A 23249-nucleotide genomic window follows, 5' to 3' on the forward strand; every position below is an offset into this window, starting at 1 on the left:
TCTCTCTCTCTCTATATATATATATATATATATATATAAAATTTCTATATATATTTTTTTATAAATTTAATATACTTCTATGCTGTTAAAAATTTCCAAATATTCAAGAAAATTCGAAAGATTTTATTTTTCTAATTTTATAAATAGTTAAGTGTAATGCATAATATAAAAATTTTTTAAAATTTTAATTTATTTGCATTAAGACTCCTAAATATTCTTAGCGACTGCATTAAGGAATCCAGACATTTGTAGCGAGAAATGATATGCTGAGACACTGCAAATTCTTGCATGCTATTTTTAAATGAAAAGTTATTTTGATAAAATAACATTGTAAATTTTATTCATTTTAAATAATTTGTAAAATTGTTCAAAACCTGTTTTTTTTGGCGGTTATTTATTAACTGCCGAAGAAAAGCATAGCTTGTGGACAATTTTACAAACTTGTTAACGTGATTTGTAGTGTTGTCATCAAAATATCTTTTTATTTAAAAATAGCACACAAGAATTGTCAGCGTCTCAGCGTGTCATATTGCATTAAAATTTGATTTAATTATAATTTATGAAATCCTGTAATTTCGGATTGAAATGGATTTAACAAGTGAGTGCTGGCGCCACCGCTAGGCGGTCACGTCGCGCAGGTTCTCGTGAGTCAATTGCAGCCACAGGTGCTAGGCGCCACCGCGGCTGACTCCTCAGTTCATATTTCAGTGAGCTGCTTGTTGTAACCTCGAAACGAATACTCGCTCTCATTCTTTTCAAATGTGACATGTGTGGAATGCTATTTTACATAAGATTTTATATTTTTAAATATAAATAACAATTTGTATTGTTATTTAATCTTGTACATAAATTAAATGTTTAATTCAAATTTAATTTTTTTTAAATCTTTTTTAATAAAAAAGATAGAAGAATAGTACATTATGTAAAGGAAGTACGTTTTTTGCGGCATTTGAGGGAGAACTAGCGTGTGGCATTTTTCTGTCACTACCTGTCCCGGTTATAGGTTATGAAAGATCAGTGTACTACCTTCGCTCATGTATTTCAACCCTACGCTCAGTGCATGTGTCACGAAACGTGCGGAGTCACGTGACAAAAGTGCGCATGCGAAACAGTACGAGAATCTTGATTTTGCCCAATTTGCCGTTCACGGATGGCAAGCAATATCCCCCACCCCAAAGATTATCCATTTACGGTTACGTTACCAACTGTTCCAAATTGTCGCGAAAACCGTATTTCCATAAATACATATTTTTTTTAACTAAACGTTTATTATATTTTCATTAATGTATTTTGTTTTAATAAATTTATCTGGGTTTTGATCTTACTTTTAATTAATTATTTTATTTAATGTCCACATGTGCAATCGCCAAAATTCGGATTCATATAGATTCTTATAACCCGATACTAATCCGTCTAAGATGATTTATATAAGATTTGAATAAATTTAATCCTTTTTGATACCAAAATTCCGGAACAACAAATAGGATCAAAATAGATTACTTTTACTTAAATCGGTTTTAATCGCTTTTTTTCAGCAGGATTGTCAAGCATAATCTGATATGAAGTAATATTTCTCCATATATGTAAATGTATAACTCCATATTCAATCTTATATGATCACGTATAATAGTAGGTTTAAACATGAAGCTTTATATAATCATATATGATTTTTACATAAATATGTAAGATCATATATGAGTTCATAGTTAGGTAGGTCAATCATATCTGATTTTACCATATATAATCATATCCCAGATAGTACAGAACATCTTATGGACATCTGTTTTAAGTTTATTTTGTCTGCACGTCCATGGACATGAAATGGACGTCCATCGTATGTCCGATTTTGGACGTCTATTAATGGCCAATTTTTGGACGTCCATAGGATATACAAATTTGAATATCAATCGAGAAGCGCACTATTACCGCGCAAGCATAATGCGTTTTTTTGTCGCAAATACAAAGTACGTTTACATTTAGACATTTTAAAAGTGTACACCTTATTTACAAAATTTTCTAAACCTGCTCACGACGTGTTGTTTTCGCTGACTTGACAACTTTTTTACAAAAAAAATATTTATTTATAAATATTTATTTTAATATTGTAAAAAGTCCGTTTTCTTAACATTAAATAAAATAAAAATATTTTTTAAAGTAAAAGAAATCGAGAATCTTTCTCAAGAATTTGTTCCGGAAATTTTCAAGCGGTTAACTATTTAAATTGTAATCGTAAAAAAGTATAATTTTATGTTTTATAAATAATATGCTTTAATTATATGTTTTATCTTTTCAATAACATATATTAACTCGATATACAGGGTGTCTTATTTTAAATGATAGCCAAATATCTCGAAAACTAAACCCAGTAGATAAAAATGTTCCAGATAAAAGTTATGGTTTCGAGAGGGTCATAAGATGGTGTCATTAATTTGACCTGGAATAGTTGCTTGAAAGTCATGTGAAGGACACCTTCAATTTATGGGATTGCCAATCTTTTATTACATATTCTTGTAGCTTATCTTGAGACCTTTTCAAAACATTACAAGAAAGTTTATTTTTGTTGAGTATTTTCCGAATTGTGAGGCTTGAAAGCTACGGTGTACTTTAACCTTCAAACGTCATAACTCGAAAAGCACTTAACAAAAATAAACTTTCTTGTAGTGTTTTGGAAAAATCTCGAAATAAGCTACAAGAATATGTAATAAAAAGTAGGCATTTCCATTTAAAAAATTGAAGGTGTCCTTCACGTGACCTTTAACCCTTAAACACGTAAGTGGGTCTGAGAGACCCCATATGAAGTTTTGAACGCTTGCTATGTGAAGACGGAATGAGATAGGAGGTTTGGACCAAGACGTAAAAAAAGTTTGAAATTTTCTCTTTCAATTGATATAGTTGATCAACTTTTTTGGTCAACTAGAATTCGAACGGCACGGCAGCAAAGTTTTGTTAGGGTCAATGCGACTCATATAGTGTGTAAGTGAAACTGTTTTGTGAGTATTTTACATAAAAAAATTGGACAAAATACGTTCGAACGGGTCGATTTGTAGATGTTACTCGCATATACTCTGTCTAAAGTTAGAATACTATAAAATGTTGTAGAAAAGAGTTTTTCCGAAATATATCATAAAACACATCAATTTTCAATTTTAGACACGATTTAATCAAAAATACCTCATATTTGCCTTGTTACATAAGTACATTTTTTAATAGAAATGACAATAATATAATTTTTTTTTTTAAGTATGAATCTTTAGCTTTAAAACGCCGTATTGTAAAATTCTTTAAAGTTTTTTGTTGCAAAAATATGATTTTTTTTTTAAAAGTAGATTTTTAGATGCCCAAAAATACCTCATATTCTCCATGTTACATAATTATACTTTTTAAAAGAAATGACTTTACCAAATTTTATTTTGAAAGTGTGACTTTTTAGCTTTAAAACGCCGTATTTGAAAGTCCTTAAACGTTTGTTGTTGCGAAGATATGATTTTTTGAAGGAAAAGTGGATTTTTGACCAATTTCTCATTTTTGCTTAATGGTTTTGCTTTTATAACTTCACAATAAAGTATTTGTCGGCAATGCCGATTATGCCGTCACACTCCCGAGATTTTAAACTTTTGTTTAAAAAAAATTCGTAGAAAAATATTGATTGTAATTAAAATTATAGCTTCTCAAAATTGAAAAAGTCTCCCAGACCCAAAAATGTGTTTCCGTATTTTACAGGATCGGTGTGTTTAAGGGTTAAGCAACTATTCAAGGTAGAATTAATGACACCATCTTATGTCCTCCACCAGATCATACAATTTTTGTCTGAAACATTTTTGTCAACTGGGTTTAGTTTTCAAGATATTTGGTTGGAGCATTTTAAATGAGACACCCTGTACATTTGTTAATATAAAGTATTAACAGATCATCACCAAGCATCAATTCGCTGCGCTCTTACAGGTCAAGCAACATTGGGCGAGGTTACGATTTGGATGAGTGGCCGCTTGATAATTTCTGAAAAAAAATCTTCAGAAATATTCCCAATTTTTTTTTTTTTACTTTAAATAACATTTCTATTTTATTTAAGATTTAACATTAAGAACACTGTTTTTGACAATATTAAAGTGAATATTTATAAATAAATTTTTTATATCATACTATACAGGGTGATTCAGAATAACCCGTTGTCTTTCAAGGAACGTATTCCTAGTCGAATTCTAAGACGATGTTTCCTTTGCTAAAAATTTGTCAGACGCTTAGATTTTGAAATATTAGCCGATTAAGTTAGCGTATCACGGGTCGAATACAGATGGTACGCAGGGGCGGCGCACTCACCGTTACGTGCGGGTGTGTCGTGAGGTGCCTGTTGCGCTCAGCTGATACAACACACAAGTCTTTCTCCCCCCTCTCTCTCTCTCTCTCTTTCTCTCTCTGTCACATCACAATGCTAGCTTTAACTTAAAAATGTAATTAATTTTCTTCTTAATTTTAATGATTTTAATAAGAGAAGTGCCAGGAAATTCTTTGTACAGTCGAAGAATCGAACAAAGAATTGCACGAAATCTACAAAAGAGAGAGAGAGTGAGAGAGAGAGAGAGAGAGAGAGAGAGAGAGAGAGAGAGAGAGAGTGAGAGGAGAGAAAGACTTGTGTGTTGTATCAGCTGAGCGCAACAGGCACCTCACGACACACCCGCGCGTAACGGTGAGTGCGCCGCTCCTGCGTACCATCTGTATTCGACCCGTGATACGCTAACTTAATCGGCTAATATTTCAAAATCTAAGTGTCTGACAAATTTTTGGCAAAGGAAAAATCGTCTTAGAATTCGACCAGGAATACGTTCCTTGAAAGACAACGGGTTATTCTGAATCACCCTGTATATTCATGTATGTTCATAGATGGTCATATAGAGACAAATTTCGTACATGATCATATGGTATATGATGATTTAGATATGGTCATATATAATTATATATAAAATTTTTACGGGAGATGCGCACAGACCCGATCGGACACTATCAATTATAGCGGCCGATGCCTAGAGTATTTCCGTTAGTTGAGTTAGATTAGATTAGTGATTGGTGGTGTCCGATTGGTCTCTCTCTCTCTCTCTCTTCCCCCCCCCCCTTTCTCTCTTCCATTCTCTCGATCTGTACCGTTCTTCTTTGCTCTCTACCGTTCTTCTACGCTCTTTCTCTCGCTCTCTTATGCTTTCTCTCGTTGTCTATCGTTTTTTCTTACTCTCTCTCGCTGTTCTTTGTTCGTTTCTACCATTTTTTCTCTCATTCTCTACCGCTCTCCCTTATTCTCAACCGCTCTCCTTTGCCCTCTACCGCTTTCTCTCGCCCACTACTGCTCTCCCTCGCTTTCTACTGTTCGCCCTTGCTTTCTTTCGCTTTCCCTCGCTCTCTCTCGTTTTCTACCACTCTCCTTCGTCCTCCTTCGCTCTCCTTCACTCTCCCTCCCTCTCTATCGCTTTCCTACGCTTTCCTACGCTTTTTACCGTTTTTTTCTCGCTCTCTACCGCTTTCCTTCGCTCTCTTCTGCTCTCTCTCGTCCAAAACTGCTCTCCCTCGCTTTCTACTGTTCGCCCTTGCTTTCTTTCGCTTTCCCTCGCTCTCTTTCGTTTTCTACCACTCTCCTTCGTCCTCCTTCGCTCTCCTTCACTCTCCCTCCCTCTCTATCGCTTTCCTACGCTCTCCTACGCTTTTTACCGCCCTTCCTCGCTCTCTATCGCTCTCCTTTGTCCTCTACCGCTCTCTCTCTCGCCTTCTACTGCTCTTCTTCGCTTTCTACCGTTCGCCTTTGCTTTCTTTTGCCCTCCCCCGCTCTCTCGTTTTCTACCATTCTCCTTTGCCCTTCCTCGCTCTCCTTTACTCTTCCTCCCTCTTTATTGCTTTCCTGCGCTTTCCTACGCTTTCTATTGCTTTTCCTCGCTCTCTACCACTCTCCTTCGCCCTCTACCGCTCTCCTTCATCTTCTACCGCTATCCTTCGCCCTCTACCGCTCTCTCTTTCTCCCTCTACTGCTCTCCCTCACTTTCTACCGTTCGCCCTTGCTTTCTTTCGCTTTCCTCCACTCTCTCTCTCGTTTTCTACCACTCTTCTTCGCCCTCCCACGCCCTCCTTCACTCTCCCTCCCACTCTATCGCTTTCCTACGCTCTCCAACGCTTTCTATCGCTTTTTCTCGCTCTCTACCGCACTCCTTCGTCCTCTATTGCTCTCTCTCGCGCTCTACTGCTCTCCCTCGCTTTCTACCGTTTGCCCTTGCTTTTTTTTGCTCTCCCCCGCTCTCTCTCGTTCTCTACCACTTTCCTTCGCCGTCCCTCACTCTTCCTCCCTCCCTATCGTTTTCCTACGCTCTCTACCGCTGTTCTTCGCCCTCTATCGCTCTCTTTTTTGCTCTCTACTGTTCTCCTTCGCTTTCTACCGTTTGTCTTTGCTTTTTTTCACTTTCCCCCGCTTTCTTTCGTTCTCTACCGCTCTCTTTCGTTCTCTACCGCTGTCCTTTGCCCTCCTCTTCCTCTCTCTCTCTATCGTTTTCCTACGCTCTCTACCGCTCTTCCTCGCTCTCTACCACTCTTCTTTGTCCTGTACCGCTCTTTCTCGCCCTCTACTGCTCTCCTTCGCTTTCTACCGTTCGCCTTTACTTTCTTTCACCTTCCTTCGTTCTCTCTCCGTCCTCCGTTTTTTACCACTTTTCTTTGCCCTTTCTCGCTCTCCTTCACTCTCTCTTTCTCTCTATCGTTTTCTTACGCTCTCCTACGCTTTCTACCGCTTTTCCTCGCTCTCTACCGCTTTCCTTCGCTCTCTCTCTCTCTCGCCCTCTAATGCTTTCCCTCGCTTTCTACCGTTCGCCCTTGTTTTCTTTTGTTCTCCCTCGCTCTTTCTTGTTCTTTGCCGTTCTTTTTCCCCCACCCTCGGTCTCCTTCACTCTCTCTCTCTCCCTACCGCTTTCCTACGTTCTCTACCGCTTTTCTTCGCTCTTTTTCGTTCTTCATCGCTCTCCGCTCTTCCACGCCCTCATCCCTTGTTCTTTATCACTCTCCTTTGCTTTCTTTTTTGCCGTCTGTTCTCCTTCGCTCTCTATTGCTCTCCCTCGCTCTTTACCGCACTCTTTTGTTCTTTCTTTTTCCTTGTGTCCAAATAATTACTTTTGCGACTGTTTACAAAACATATACATTTTCTTTTGTGTCTATATAACCTTACTATGTCTATGATATATTATTACTGTAACAAAATATTTAGAAAAAATTTGTGAAATATCACATATGGTTTTGTGATTAGTTTATGATTTTTTAAAATAGACCAGTGGAGGTATCTCTACTACATGATTTTAGCATAGACTTCCAAGCATGTAAGATTATTAGATTTCAATAACAACTAAACCGATTAAGTTAAGTAATCTGAAACAATAGCTTGAATAAAATGGCATTATAAAAGTGTTCTTATTTTTTCTTTTTGTACCGTACGTGTAGTTTTTATTTATACATTATACTAACAGATAGAAAAACTCACTTAAAAGAATATTAATAATGTAAAAAATCCCTAAGTATATTTTTTTGTAATATTATTAATGTAACAAAATTCTTAGCAAAAATTCGTGAAATCCATCTAAAAAAACCTAAAAAAACATTAAAATGTAAAAAAAAGCGTTAAGTATATTTTTTTGCAACATATTATTGAGGTAACAAAATTCTTTGCAAAAATTCGTGAAATCTGCCTAAGAAAACATTAAAAATGTAAAAAAAGCGCCAAGTATATTTAAAAAAAAACCAAACTAAACCAAACCAAAATTGCAATGAATGAAATCAAATATAATACCATCAAAAAAAAGTGAAATCAAAAATTGAAAGTATATTTGTTACTGATGGGGTGGGAATCTTTTGACCACGTTGCGATTGACCACTAGCCACATATAGTGTTAAACAGTGGAAAAACTCTAGGTACCGGTCGCTCTAAATGACTGTGATCAATTGCAACATGGTCTAACGGGACACTCCCGTACCAATGAGCAGCAAATTATGTGAAAGATAAAATCAAAGATGGGCAAAATCTCTAGCAGCAGCATACTTAACGCGCCTGTTTTTTTTATATAACTAATACCGTTAAAGTTATCTTTTATAACGATTTAGTAATAACGTTTTACAAGTAATAATTTTTCACTACAATAATAATAATTATAAAATAACAATAATCTTAACTAAGATTATTAGTGCAGAAAATGTCATATAAAGTTCATTTAAATGCACTAGCAAACTTATTAAATATTTATTCAAATTAAGATTCATTGTAAGCCTAAAATTTATTTAACAAAATCTTTTTGAAATATTATGTTTATACTTGTAATAAAATTTATTTTGTAAAAGAAGAAATTTTATAGTAAGCAAATTGTTCACACATTGCTTCTTCATGCTTTATTCAGTAAAATCTATATTATTTAAACTTTGTATTCAATACAAAATTTTGTATTTTGTATAAAGAAATATAATCCATTTAAAAAATAGAAATGTTATGTCAAATAATAACTTCTATTGTTACCATAATAAAATTTAGGAATAAATATCTTTTCAATTTAGACATGAAATGATGGTCATTCTATTTTCCTTGTTATTTAAAGAGTAACAATAGTAAAATAAGCTGTGTGTGTATGTGTGCGTGTATGTTGACTTACATCACACGCATGTGCACATACATACATATATATATATATATATATATATATATATATATATAAATTTAAAATATAACCTACACTTTAATTATTTACAAAACTTGTTAAATAATGATTAAATCAATTTTCAGTACTGGCATTGATTGGAACATAGTTCTAATAACAACATTAATATTTAACAAAATTAATCCAAATTCTAGTAAAAGTGACGTTATAAAATGCAGTATACTAAAAAATTATCAGAAAAAATTATTAGGTAAGTTCAACATAATGATAAGCTGGTTGAATGTACAGAATAGTTTAGTTTAAATCTTTACAATATTTATCATTACATTTAATATTAATCGTCAAATAATCTAATTTAAAAATCTCGTGATTTACTAGAGCACGTTATTTACTAGAGCTTACAAAAAATAATAAAACAGTACTTGTTAAGTTCTAAATAATTATTATTGTTATAAAAAATTATAACGTTATTACTAAATCGTTATAAAAGATAACTTTAGTATTAGTTATATAAAAAAAACGAGCGCGTTAAGTATGCTGCTGCTAGAGATTTTGCCCATCTTTGATTTTATCTTTCACATAATTTGCTGCTCATTGGTACGGGAGTGTCCCGTTAGACCATGTTGCGATTGATCACAGTCATTTAGAGCGACCGGTGCCTAGAGTTTTTCCACTGTTTAACACTATAAGTGGCTGGTGGTCAATCGCAACGTGGTCAAAAGATTCCCACCCCATCAGTAATAAATATACTTTCAATATTTTTGATTTCACTTTTTTTTGATGGTATTATATTTGATTTCATTCATTGCAATTTTGGTTTGGTTTAGTTTGGTTTTTTATTTAAAATAATATACTTGGCGCTTTTTTTACATTTTTTAGAATTTTAAAAGATTTTGATGGACAATTTGAAAGAAAAAAATAAAAATTTTATTTAAAAAAAATGGTTACATGTTATACAATTAGACGTTTTCCAGTCACGTTATGATATTGTTATTATATAATTAGGAATGAAATCAATAAAATTCAATTATTCCGAGTTTAATACTTTACTAATTTCACATTTCTGGACCAGATATGGTCGGCTGATCATCAGTGCAATATAAACAGATTGCAGTTCCGATGTAAAAATTCGATTTGGACACGAGTTCTTTCAAAATTTGAATAAAATTTTACAATAAACCACAAAAGTGATCATAAAATGATTGATGTTTTTCAATTCCACACTTTTTACTTATTTTAAATTAATTACCTCTCAAAATTTTAGTATCTTTTAAATAATAATTTACAAAAATTTTTTTTATAAAAAATTTTTGTCCGATGACTGAAAATATATATTAGCGTTTATTCTATGAATGTTATGACAGAAAACTGTCAAACTGCTGTCACATGTTCGGTGTCTTATAAGGACTTGTCATTATAAATGGCACGCAAATCTACTTAATGGTATTCTTTTAAATTAAAAAGGTCTTATTTGGAACACAGCCTAATTTAGTCTATTTTCCACTATATATTCTGAAATATTATATACTTAATTAAAGATTACTGAATAAGTATTCTAATAAATGTAAATAAACTTAAAACATGTAATTAAGCATAATCATTTTTTATTCAGTAGTATTAATACTTCTAGCACTTGCGTCTTTTCTTATTTACTTAGGAAATGTGAAGTTATAGGATGCCAGAGTATGCATGCTGAAGACACTTAGTTTTATTATATATCTTTTAATGAATACATACGCTGAATATATAAAATAGTATCGATCCCATACCCTAAAATACTTTTCTAAAAATATGTATTAAGAACATTAAAGACCGAATTTTACAATATATCGTAAGTCCTTATTGTTATAAGGACATACGATATATTATAAAATTCGGTCTTTAATGTTCTTAATACATTTTTAGCAAAATATTAAATGCCTTTAAATGCCTACGTGCATTTCGTGATAATAGGGATAAATTTTAAATGATGCGGATCAAGAGGGCGAAGCACCAAGTCAACACCTATTCGTATATCCTTTAAATAATCAACGGGCTCCAAGTAGAAATTATGAACCAGAGGGGCTATTATCGCTTTTAATTCCAGCAAAGCAAATCGTTGACCTAGAATTAGATATGTACTGCAATCTGTTCACATAAAAAGATACGAATAAACATCTTACCAATGCAATTACGTGGACCTGCACTGAATGGTATATACGAATAAGGATGACGGTTTCGGATATTCTCAGGTAAAAATCTATCTGGATCAAATATTTCTGGATTTGGCCAAAAATTGGGATCTCTATGAACTCCATAAATATGAAGATGCATGGCTGTACCGGCAGGTATTAAATATGATTCTGAAAAACGTTTTATAAAAATGTAACATAACACTTACATGGAAAGAAGAACTTTGCTGAAATTCAAATGTGAAAATAATTATATTGAAACATTTAAAAAGTTGTACTTAAATAAAAGATATTTAACTTGATCGCTAGAATGGCAAAATTGCAGCAATATCATCCTGCTTGGATATCCTGCATAATTATTTTGATGGTCCAATGTAAAATTATTTTCTCATTTGTATCTAGTTAAAATTTAGATGCAGTATAATTGTTCTTCCGTTTAGAAGTTTCATAAAAATTTAAAAAACAAATATGTGATGCAGAATAGCTACACACGGCATCATTAATGTGGCCATCTTAAATTAGTTGCGTCCTGGATTTTTTATAGTACAAGTAACATATCCTAAATGAAAATGTGAACGTTGTTAACTTTAGATGGTTAGATATTAATGTTTAATATTTTAAATACATAGACGCTTTGTGTATGTACATATAATTAGCATAATAGGAAATTTAATGTGGTAATCTCAATTCTTTGGAAAATATTAGATTTCTCAAAATTGTATTATAACGTTGTATTATAATGTTCAATTAACTTAAACAATTAACTTTAGAATTATTACTTCAACATCTTACCTTATTATTTATTTGTCTCATTGAGATAAAATTGTCTCAAATGAGATAAATGAATGTAATTTCAAAATAAAAGAAAAAATGTTACAAGTTTTATTAAGTAAATGCATACGAGTATGTATAATGTTTCATAGCATGTTTCATAATGTGTAATATCATATATATATATATATATATATATATATATATATATATATATATATCAATAGATTAATAATCAGTTACATACTTAATTGTGTTTCTTCCGAAGTAATTCGTGATATGAAATAGACACTTGGATATAAACGCAACCCTTCTTTTATACATCTCTCTAAATATTGCATATCTTGCAACGATTTCATAGTAAGTTTTCCTTCACTCTCTTGCATAATAGCATTGACTTCTTTTCTGACACAATCCTGTATTATTAACATTAATATAAAAATTAATATAAAAAACACGTTTTATTATTCTAAAATATATGTTTTATGTATGCAGAAAGAGAATTGTAGAATTTCTATATTTATTTTGAAGATGTTCAGCGTGCGCGCGCGATTAATGTTTTCCCAGTATATAAATTATGAAAGTACAATATATGTTTATATATAAAGAATGTTCCAAAATTCGCAAATCAAAATATTACAGCAAGAAAATTTTTCAGAAATGCAGCAATAAAAGATAGTTGTTTGTAAATTTTTATTTCAAGATGTTGTTTTTGATGTAAAAAGGTTTAAAACAGACCAATTACAAACTATGTTATGCACGTTTCTAATACTACCGCGCAAATAATAATATTCACTGCATGACAATCAACCGTAACATAATCTTTGATTGACAAGTTTTAAACTTTCATATTTTAAAAACTATTTCTTGAAATAAAAATTTACAAATGTTTTTTTAAATTTTTCCAGAACTCCCTTGGTATAGTATTTTAATTTACAAATTTCGACATCCTCTGTATATATATATAATAAGAGAATACAGACCAACATAAATACACAACTAATTTACTTTAATCAACAGTTTGTGTGCTGATATTTCCTGTGTGATTTTATGTACATCTGCAAGTTCATCAAATTACGCGCTGATAAATTTTTCGATTTTAAAACACAGTTTTGTAAGTTGATCAAGTGTAGTAACATCATAATGTTAAAGCAAGAATTAATTTACAAATAATATTATCCTTGTTCAACTTAAAATTATATTTAAGAACAAAAAATTCATCGACATCGAATTTGATAATCTTAAATGTATATGAAATCATAAGAAATATCAGCACTAAGATCTACATTCGTTAAGGCTTTTTAAAATTAATTATATGTACAATGTATAATAAAGTATATAATTTATACATGTAATATTATATACATATAATATACATATATATAACAAATTTATATAAGTATTTTTATAATAATGAAAAAGAGAAGAAAAATGTAAGGAAAACATTTCTACGTTTTCAATAAAAAAATATGTTGCGTTGGAGTCACGCATGCAATAAATTTTATATTTAATTTTTTAATAAACGATTTAATGAGTTAAAGGAATTATTTAATCTTATCGATAAACATGATGCTTATTTAACAAAGAATACCTGGATATCTTTATGTTCAGCCAATAATGATAAAATAAAAAATATACCCGTCGCTGTAGTATCATGACCCTGTAATCACATACTGTTTTTTGGATATACATTCAAATCTTACAGTAAAAGAAAGAAAAAAGCGTACTAATACCTCAAACATAAAAGTATCGACTTCTTCTTTAATATCTGAATCACTTAAAGTATCATTTTGAGATGCTTGTATTAAAATGTCCAACAAAGCTAGTCGTTTTTTTCTAACTAAATCAAATTATATAACTTTTATAATTTGTTTTACTACTTTTACGCAACATTAAATTAAATTTTAAATTATAATACAAATATCGAATTATTGACGTTTCTCTATTAGATTTTAGAATTTAATAGTTTTGTATTACGTACTTCCAATGGTTTCTGCATCATCTTCGTAAACTTTTGTGTTAAGGTTTTTTAAGTATTGTCCATTGGTCTGCTTATGATAATCTTTTCTTTCTGCAATAATCTACACACATCCAACATAGTTTCATTTTTCATTGTTTGTATAAATGCTAAAGACACGAAGGGATAACCACTAACTAATGTTGTTCCACAGATCACATGATTTCATTTGATTTTATCTGAGTGCAAATGATTTCATCTACACAATGATTATTAGTGATTGTATATTTAATTATTAGATTCTTCTGATTTTATTTGATTAAAAACACTATTATTGATTATTAATTTTTTTTAAACAAAATTAAATTGTGGGTTAACTACTCAGAAAATAGATGTAAACCTGACTGCTGACTTCAAGATTTTATTGGAATTAAGTATGATTAATAAAAGATTTTTCTAAAAAAAAAGTTTATGAAAATTTTTACAAAAATCAAAAACTTGTACTAATTTCATCAAATATCATTGTTATCATGCACAATTTTATTGCGTTATGATTGGGAATTGAACTTGATTTCCAATAATCACACTGTCTCAGCGGGAATGAAACTTAATTTTACCTCACTTAGTTTCGTTTTCACTGAATTTATTTTTGATAGTCACAAATATAATCGTTTAAGATACACCCGTTTATTATTAATAACGGGTGAATTTGACTTTTCGTCTTGGCACACTCTGAAGCAGCCACTCGTATCCCAACTCTTTACTTAATCCTCGTCTTTAGAGAAAAAGAAAAAGCGAACAATTTCGTATTAAATTATAATTCACGATTTTCGTACGTGCGGAAGTGTGTACTCTGGCCCGTGGTCGAGAGCGTAATGAATGCGAGACGCGGCATCAGGACGAGCGATATCGTAATTGAATTGCAATTTTTTATCAAAAGAATGCCGCATAGTAACAGGAAAATTCGGGGGCTTGAGACCCCTGGTGATAACTGCGCTTTCCCTTTGTTTTAATTTACACCGCAACGCCCATCCATCGTCTGCTTCCCGCACCATACGCACACTTCCACTCGCGTGTGCCTATATGCATGTGATCGCTTTGTTACACACACAAGACCCAAAATTACTTTTGCTGATTTATATGTATATAATTTTTGCTGATTTTTAGTAATTTTATATGATTTTATTATGATTTCTGATGATTTGATTTGACTTTATGATTGCATTTGATTGCAAAATAATTACATAAAGATTTCATAATGATTTTATAATGATTTTGGAGGCACTGTCCCACAATTACTTTTAGTGGTTACCCCCTCTTAAAGAAATGTTTATTAACATTTACGAATTGTTTTATTATTTTTTTATATAAAAATTACAAGATTTTTGCCTTCTTTATCTTTTTTATATACAATTTTATGCAATAGAATATTCACAGAATTTTTAAACAAGACGAAATTTTTACGTACTTTCTCAGTAAAAGAGTGCAATGTCTTCAGAACTTTTGCTTGTTCTCTACCTACTGGTAACAATGAGAACATCCAATCGACCCACAGCCACGGCCTCATAAGTCTAAATTATTAGATGTTTACAAATGTTATCATTAGTGTTATTTTGTAAACAAATTTCTTTAATTATTATACAATTACCTATTATTTCTTAAGTAATAGCAAAAACAAAAATATAATATTATAAAAAATTTAATTGAAAAAAATTAAAGAACACATGTAAGACTTATGAACATTCGACTAATTTTAAGCTAAAGATTTTTATTTGAAACGTAATGTCTCTTTAGATTCAATATATTTTTTGGTATTTTATTTGTTAATTCGTAATAACTTGTTGAAGTTAATAGTCTGTGTTTGAGCTAAATATTATTATAATTTATAATAGCAAATATCACATTAAAAATTATATTTTTATAAAGAAACTATTTTGATTTGTCTAAATAGAGTTTTATAATATTGTTTTTAATAATAAAATTATTATTTTCTTAAATTTTGTTATACTATTCCAGCGTTGAACATATTAAAATTTGCAAATTGTTACTTTCTTTATATTAAAGAAAGCAACAAACCAGAGTGCTAATTATCGACTTGATGTACCGTTTTACATTAAATATTAAATTATTTATTTTTATTAGCATAACATTTCATTTAGTAATTTAATAGTTAATTTATTTAATGTACCAATATATCAACAATATATTAGTGTAAAAGTTTTGACTTTGGACTTATCATCAATTTGATTTATGTACCAAATCTCCGAATGTCGTAAAATTGTATGTAGTGAGATGCTTGTATCTATATCTTAAGATGACATATAGGTTATGTTACACATGTATTGTAAATTACCTATAAATAAACAATTCGCCCATCCGGAGAACCGCTTTTCGATACTTTTGCTGAAATAAATCTTTTTCTTGCATAGAAATGCCCATAGCAGTTTCTAAAAAGAAAACTATATTATGGCAATGTAATCATATATTTTAAAAATTGAGTAATTTTAGGTTATTGTGACATTATTATAATAAATTTATACCTTTCATTACTCTTTATTTTGTTTAAAATGGAAGGTGGATGTTGAATGGAGGCCATTTTAGGTCTAGAACCGACCCCCAAGTTATTTATTAAAAACTGTTTATTGAATTCCTTCAGAAGAAAATAATTATTCGTCCACCAGGCTTAGGCAATGTTATACAAAATTAAGATTCAGTACTGTTAATCTAGTCATGTAAAGGTTTTTTAAGCTACATTATATTGAAACAAAATTAATTGCGTTAAAATAAAATTCATGTGCTCAAAAAAGTGAATATCACATCATATCATAAAAACAATGATATAAGCAGAACAAAAACAATTATAATGTTGTGCTTAATACCATTGTTCTTGTAATATTGTTAATAATTTTATTAATGTTTTTGTATTTAGTATTCAAAAATAGGTCTAAAATAATTATTCACACTCATGAGCGGTACATCGTTACGAGCAATCATATTGGTGATACGCGCGCAAAACTGATATTTCTTCTTCCAACTAAGTATACTTAGAAAACAAAAGATTTCAACAAAATGAAACAAACTGAATTTTAAAACTAAATGTTCATATCTTTACATGGCGTAAACGGAATTTAGAAAAGCATTTTGCTGTAGGTGATACAACACCATGAAAATCATCAAAATTGTAGTCTTCTACTTCTTTGACAGCATTTCTCTTAAAATTATAATGATAGCCAAATTTTGACAATGGATTCATGTTTAGCACGCAAAAATCTATAAAAATTACGTAGCCTCATTACATCCACAATAAAATTGTTTATTTTTGCATGCTAATATTATTTAAAAGAATTTTTGGACACCCTATATATTATGCGGAACAAACTCTCATACTCTCTACATTTACTACTCACCTTTTTAAGCACATAAATACGCACTTAATTTTTGTTTAATACTATAAAGCTTAAAAAACACTCATATAACTACTTCAGCAGTCAATAATAAATTCCAATTTTTTTATGTTTCAAGTCCTGGAGGACAAATAATTCTCTTTTTCTGTAGTAGAAAAAAATATTTTGACCGTTACTGTATCAATACAAATTAAACAAGATTGCCTTCTACGGTCGCAGCTAGGTCTTCGTGCTTGTATTGTTTGTGTGATTTTATGTACTTTTCTCAAGTTCAATGAACTGCGCGCTAAATTAATTTTCAGTCATAACACAATTCCAAATTGAACAAGATTAGGTAATATCACGTATTATTAAATATTAACCCTTTTCCCCTCTGAAAAAGACTGTAAAAAAATTTTTGGCAATAATTTCTTTACAATTTTTCAGGGGGAAAAGGCTTAATACTTAATAATACGTGATATTACTTAATTTTGTTCAATTTAGAATTGTATTATGACTGAAAATTAATTTAGCGCGCAGTTTATTGAACTTGAGGAAAGTATAAAAAAAGTACGAAGACCTAGTTGCGACCGTAGAAGGCATTCTTGTTCAATTTTGTATTTTTTTTTTTTTTTTTGGTTTTAGAGAATTCTATAAACAGTTTCTAATAAATAACTTAGCTGTCTATTTTAGGCCAAAAATGGCTTCCGTTTAACATCGTTCTTTCTGTACATAAACAAATATAAGTAGAATATAATACCGCATATTGCATTCAGCGTATGTTCGCTAATAAACGGTAGTAAATCTTTTGTAACAGTGCATTCTGCATTCTTCAGAGATCTTGTCATGTTCTCCCCCTCCTTAATTAAAATCTCAACAAATTGTTGTAATATATTGAAATGGAATGCGGGAGTTAATATTTTTCGCCGGGATTGCCATTTAGAACCTAAGATAACAGTAAAATAAACCATAATCGAATAATAATGATGCTAAGCATAATGCTTACTTATTTACAGCAACAAATGCAAAATATTATAAAAAATAGCTTATGTGGTACGTATTTGACATTGCAACTTTCCCTTAAATGCTTTTATTTTTATTCGTAATTAATTATACACAGAGATAACGCTTTAAATGTAAAAAAAATCTGTTAAATTAAAATCTATGTTTAAATATTTTACTTGATTATTAATGTAATAAAATTTCGATGGTTAAAACAGTATATATATATATATATATATATATATATATATATATATTAATATTGGCGTGATTACGTTACCTCCACTGGTAAGAAGACCCGTACTTAACCAAGGATGAAATAGCTTATATATTATACTCTTGTCGAGATGCTTTGTACTGTTTAATATTACCTAAAAAATTGCAACAAGTATATTAAGTTAAGTGCTGTTTGTAACTTAATCTTAATGAAGATACATAGTTAAACTGTTTAAAATAAACGGCTTAAACATTTTACTATCTTTACAATATCAAATTTTTACAAGTATATTTTTATAAAATGTAAATAAATAAGATATTTCTAAATTTTTATTTTAATAATGTATTATATATAGAGAATTAAATTTTCTTTAGATTTTATTACCTCCAAATCATCAGGATGACGGATTGATATGACAGTTAGAAAAAAGTAGTAGTGCACTTTATAAATAGGATAATAAGTGTCGCCTCTTGTAATTAAAAGCTTAAAAAGACCCTCTGAAAAATACACATATCTCAAATACATAAATATTATATTATAAATACAAAAAATTGTAATCCTAATAAAAGAGAACATAGACCGACGCAAAAACATAAAATTAAAGAGCTTCAACAGTCATAGGTAGATCTTAGTGTTGACATTTTTTGTGTGATTTTATATAGGTATTGTACATTTTCAAGTGCAATAAACGACGCTCTGTTAAAGTTTTCTGTCTTGAAACATAGTTTTAAGTTGAAAGAAAACAGTAATATCACAATATTAGATGGTAAATCAATTTTGATAATAGAGGAGAGTGGGGTAAATAGGACCTAGCTGCAGTTTTCTTTTTCAATAAGGCACAAATAAAGACCAATCGTAAAACTAAAGATGCCATAGAAAAGATAATTTAATTTTTTTCATTTTTGCTTTAGTCTATTTTGACGTATCTCTCATCTGTGTTGAACTATAAGGGAAAATGTAAAAACGCTTTTTCCGGTCCGATTTAAAACTACTGATTCCAAATCGGATCATCCCTTGTTCCAAATCGGATACTCTCATTTTTAAATAAAATTTTAAAAGATTATAATGTATTTTTGTTTAGTATTAAATAAAAACAAGTAATTTTACAATAAAATATAAAAAATTGTTAAAAAAAAACAAATTAGTAACAGTCTATACATATAGTTAGACGTTTCCCGGTTATGTTATGACATCGTTATTATATAATTAGAATTGAAATCAATAAAATTCAGTTATTCCGAGTCTGATGAGTCATAATATTTTACTAATTTAACCAGTCTAGGTCCAGATTTAATCGATTACCAGTACTACGATCAAGTTGCAATTCCGAGGTAAAAGTCTTATTTGGGCATGAGTCCTTTCAAACTTTGGAACACTTTGTACTATAAACCGCAAAAGAGATCACAAAATGATTGATATTTTCGAATTCTACATTCTTTAATTATCTTAAATCAATTATCTTTCAAATTTTTAACACTTTTTAAATTATAATTTACAAATTTTTTTTTTTTTGCACAATGACTAAAAATCCATGTTTGCGTTTATTCTGTTAATGTTATGATAGAAAACTGTCAAACTGCTGTCACATGTTTGATGTCTTATAAGGATTTTACATTATAAATGATCCGCAAATCTGCTTAATCGTATTCATTTAAATTAAAAAGGTCCGATTTACCCAACACTCCCCTAATAACAATAAGTATCTAATGCTACAATAATTACGATAAAGGAAACCTTTCCCTCTTAAAAAATAGTAAAGAACTGTAAACTCTGTTTGTTAATAAATATAATACATTTAAAGAACAAAAATGGCGGTTGAAAGCAGTTTTTAGTAGAGTTATAAAGTATAAGAGTAGAGCAATCTTTTTATCTAAACGATGGCGACTTCAATCGCCACGATGGATCTAATAGGTCTCTTGTCCAATGAGCGATTCCACACTTTAGTTTCCACAACTAATAGAAAAATTACCAGCATTGAGTCCAAAGGGCGACTGTTTGTACTACTTTTATAATACATAGCTCTAGTTTTTAGTGCTTAATAATTTTCTAAGAGAATTTATAAATATTTACAAGATTCTCCAAACAGCCGTATATTAGGATTTTGTTTGCATTGCATATATACGTCGGCTGAAAATAACGCTCATGTAACATCATCAGTTATTGTGATAAATATTACGAAGTACCTCGATGTTCAAAGTGAGTAAAACATTCGCAATTGGAAGATCCAGGTTCAAATTATGGTAATATTTTTCTCAATAAATTTCTTTACAGTTTTTGGAATAAGGGGGATCGTAGAGATCGGTATAAGCATCAAAATTATTAAATTGATTAGCAATTTAATTTTGTGATATTCAGGGCTGTCAAGTCGTTACTTCTTTGTTACTTTATCCTTACTTTGTTGTTACTTTTATTTTTTTGAAAGACAATAACAATTTGGTATTGGTAATGACGTTAGAATTTTTTATTATAGTAATAATAACGCTAGAGTTGGAGAACAGTCACTTTTAACAGACTTGTCATTACGCAATATTCATTGAAAAAAATAACTCGTTAATTGACTTGTTACGTAACAAGGGAAAGCAACGCAAAAAGTAATGCGTTACTTTGACTCGTTACATAACGAGTCAACTAACAAGTTACATTTTTCAATATATATTACCTAATTATAACGAATTAATTGTCAAAAATGATTATTCCAACCCTGGCTTTACTATTACTATTATAGAAATTTGTCACATATTACCAAGTTATACAAAAGTATTATAAAAATATTACGAGTAACGGCGTTACTTATTGTAACTCGTTACTTGCCATTTTATAATATCACTGATATTACATTTTAAGTTCTTCGTAAAAGCTGTAATGTTTTAAATCTGGCAAATGTGCGGCGCGCAGTTTAGAGGGAATCTTGTAAATGTTTATAAATTCACCTAGAAAATTATAATGAGCATTAAGAACTGCTTTTGACCGTTATAGCCGTTATTTAAATGTGTTGATACACTTCCTGGTTATATTAAGATTTAATTAGTATTAAAAGTAACATTTCAAGAATCGAATCAAATTTCCCCAAGAAATCGTATTTAGTTATGCGTAGTCTTTAGTCTATATAATTTTTTAATTCGTAAATACACATTTTTAAATTATTATACATTAAATATATCTAAACAAACAATAACATTTAAGAAATAAATGTTATAAAAGAATGTTGATACATTTATGTAATTAATAAATGTATTATACAGGCATATTATAGGCAAACAGGCATAATGCTCCAAATTACATAATATTCAGATCGCTGTAACTCTGATAAAAAATTATTGTAGAAAGAAAACTAAAAAAGCATTTTGAAAATTGAAATCTCTGGTTTCAAGAATGATAATTTATCAAATAATTTACAGATTGTTTATGAAGTTAGGCGGATTCAAATGGAGATGCGTCAAACTCAAAATTTTTACGAATTTTACAAAGTTCCACAGCGTAAAATAGAATTTGCATACAAATGCTGTTTACAGCATTTGAAAGCGCGACTCTTTACCTTTAATTTGCATACTTGTTGAGCAACTTTGTACGACTTTTTATACTGAGTTTTTCAAAAGTTGAAGCAAAAACGGCCTTTTTTTGTTCAATGTTGTATAACTCGGTGAATAAAAATTGTACAATGTTTAACAAATATGCAATTTAAAGATAAAGAGTCGCGCTTTCGAATGCTGTAAACAACATTTGCATGCAAATTCTATTTTACGCTGTGGAACTTTGTAAAGTTCGTAAAAATTTTGAGTTTGACGCATTCCCAATGGAATCCGCGTAACTTTGCAAACAATCTGTAAATTGTTTGATAAATTATCATTCTTGAAACCAGAGATTTCAATTTTCAAAATGTTTTTTTAGTTTTCTTTCTACAATAATTTTTTACAGAGTTACAGCGTTTGAATGTTATGTAATTTGGAGCGTTTTAAAAGTGTTCTCTATTTTTTGTTGACGACTGTATGATATTGGATGTAATATAATATTAATAATTGTACGTTTTAGAATTAGTTAATTTAGTTAATAATATATTAAAAATTTTAACGTACCTGATGAATATAGACAGTCCAATAAAACACCAATTATTGGATAACCTGGGCCTGATAATATATTGATTAATCGTCCCTTTGGTCGTCCATAATGAAGATAACAATGAAACACCAAATATGCAACAAGAATAAATAATAATATGATAATAAACATTTTTATCGTAATTGTTGTTCCAATCGGATTCAGTTTTGTGTTTCTTCAGCTTTAGATTGTATGTATCATTGAAAATTTAATATTTATTTATGACAAATTTTATTATTATCCTGAAAAGATGAATAAGATTGTACAAGTAATGCATAATAAACATTAAAATAGGGTAATAAAATAAATTTGTAAACGCTCTCATTGAATATTTTAGTACTAAACATAGTTACGTTTTTACAATATGATGTTTTCTCATTGAGCACTCACTTACATATGAAGATAACTATTTATTTCTTCCACTTTTCTTATCGCGTATTGATACATAGATATATATGTATATAATTATTCTTGATGAAGATTAATAACTATTGAGTTTGAAGTATCAGTCAACAGTCAAGGCTTGAGTATTTAGAAATAATTTAATATTTATGATATTTTATATTTACATTTGTAATTGCGACTTAAATTAGAAGTTCATTATAAATTTTATTTTTTTTGTTTAAAATTCAATACACAGAGCAGTGGTTCTTAACCGGGGATGCGCGCATCTCTGGGGGTGCGGGAAAGCATTTCTGGGGGTGCGAAAGACGTTTCTAGATTCTCAATAGTAACAACCATCTAAACTCTGTAAATAACTATATTAAAACTATAATAAACTATAATAAAAGAAAAACAACAACAGTGTAGCCACTAATTTTGAATTTGCGTGTAAATAGAAGTTAAATATGGAACATATAAAATATATACAAGTATATATTATACACTATATAAAAGTTTAAAGCAATTTGAAAAACGTAAAAAATATTAAATTTGACATAACCTTCCCTTGTGTGAAATGTGGTGTGAATAATAAAATTATTTCCACTGAAC

The 23249-nt window shown here is 30.0% G+C and overlaps 1 protein-coding gene across 1 annotated transcript; it reads right to left on the reverse strand.

The window, feature by feature from the left end:
• Positions 1 to 10247: 10247 nt before the first annotated feature.
• LOC105200696 (cytochrome P450 4C1) lies at positions 10248 to 22688 on the reverse strand. Its single transcript, XM_039448676.1, has 13 exons — positions 22610 to 22688; positions 22235 to 22498; positions 18546 to 18658; positions 18225 to 18315; positions 17703 to 17888; positions 15913 to 16006; positions 15028 to 15130; positions 13584 to 13683; positions 13336 to 13442; positions 13194 to 13262; positions 11850 to 12018; positions 10823 to 11002; positions 10248 to 10763 (listed from the first exon to the last, which is right to left on the reverse strand). Exons 2-13 carry the CDS (start codon positions 22386 to 22388, stop codon positions 10591 to 10593), a joined length of 1539 nt encoding a protein of 512 aa, XP_039304610.1. The 5' UTR covers positions 22389 to 22498; positions 22610 to 22688; the 3' UTR covers positions 10248 to 10590.
• Between the last annotated feature and the right edge of the window lie 561 nt (positions 22689 to 23249).

Source organism: Solenopsis invicta, chromosome 1, assembly GCF_016802725.1.
Source record: "Solenopsis invicta isolate M01_SB chromosome 1, UNIL_Sinv_3.0, whole genome shotgun sequence".
NCBI classification, from domain to species: domain Eukaryota; kingdom Metazoa; phylum Arthropoda; class Insecta; order Hymenoptera; family Formicidae; genus Solenopsis; species Solenopsis invicta.

Excerpts from the sequence above, each read along its gene's own strand:
- LOC105200696 (XM_039448676.1), bottom strand. The coding sequence starts at position 22,388 with ATGTTTATTATCATATTATTATTTATTCTTGTTGCATATTTGGTGTTT. Across the intron at positions 16,007-17,702 it reads TACGCTGAATGCAATATGCG|AAACTGCTATGGGCATTTCT; the intron begins GTATTATATTCT and ends TTTTCTTTTTAG. Across the intron at positions 15,131-15,912 it reads GGCGAATTGTTTATTTATAG|ACTTATGAGGCCGTGGCTGT; the intron begins GTAATTTACAAT and ends CTAATAATTTAG.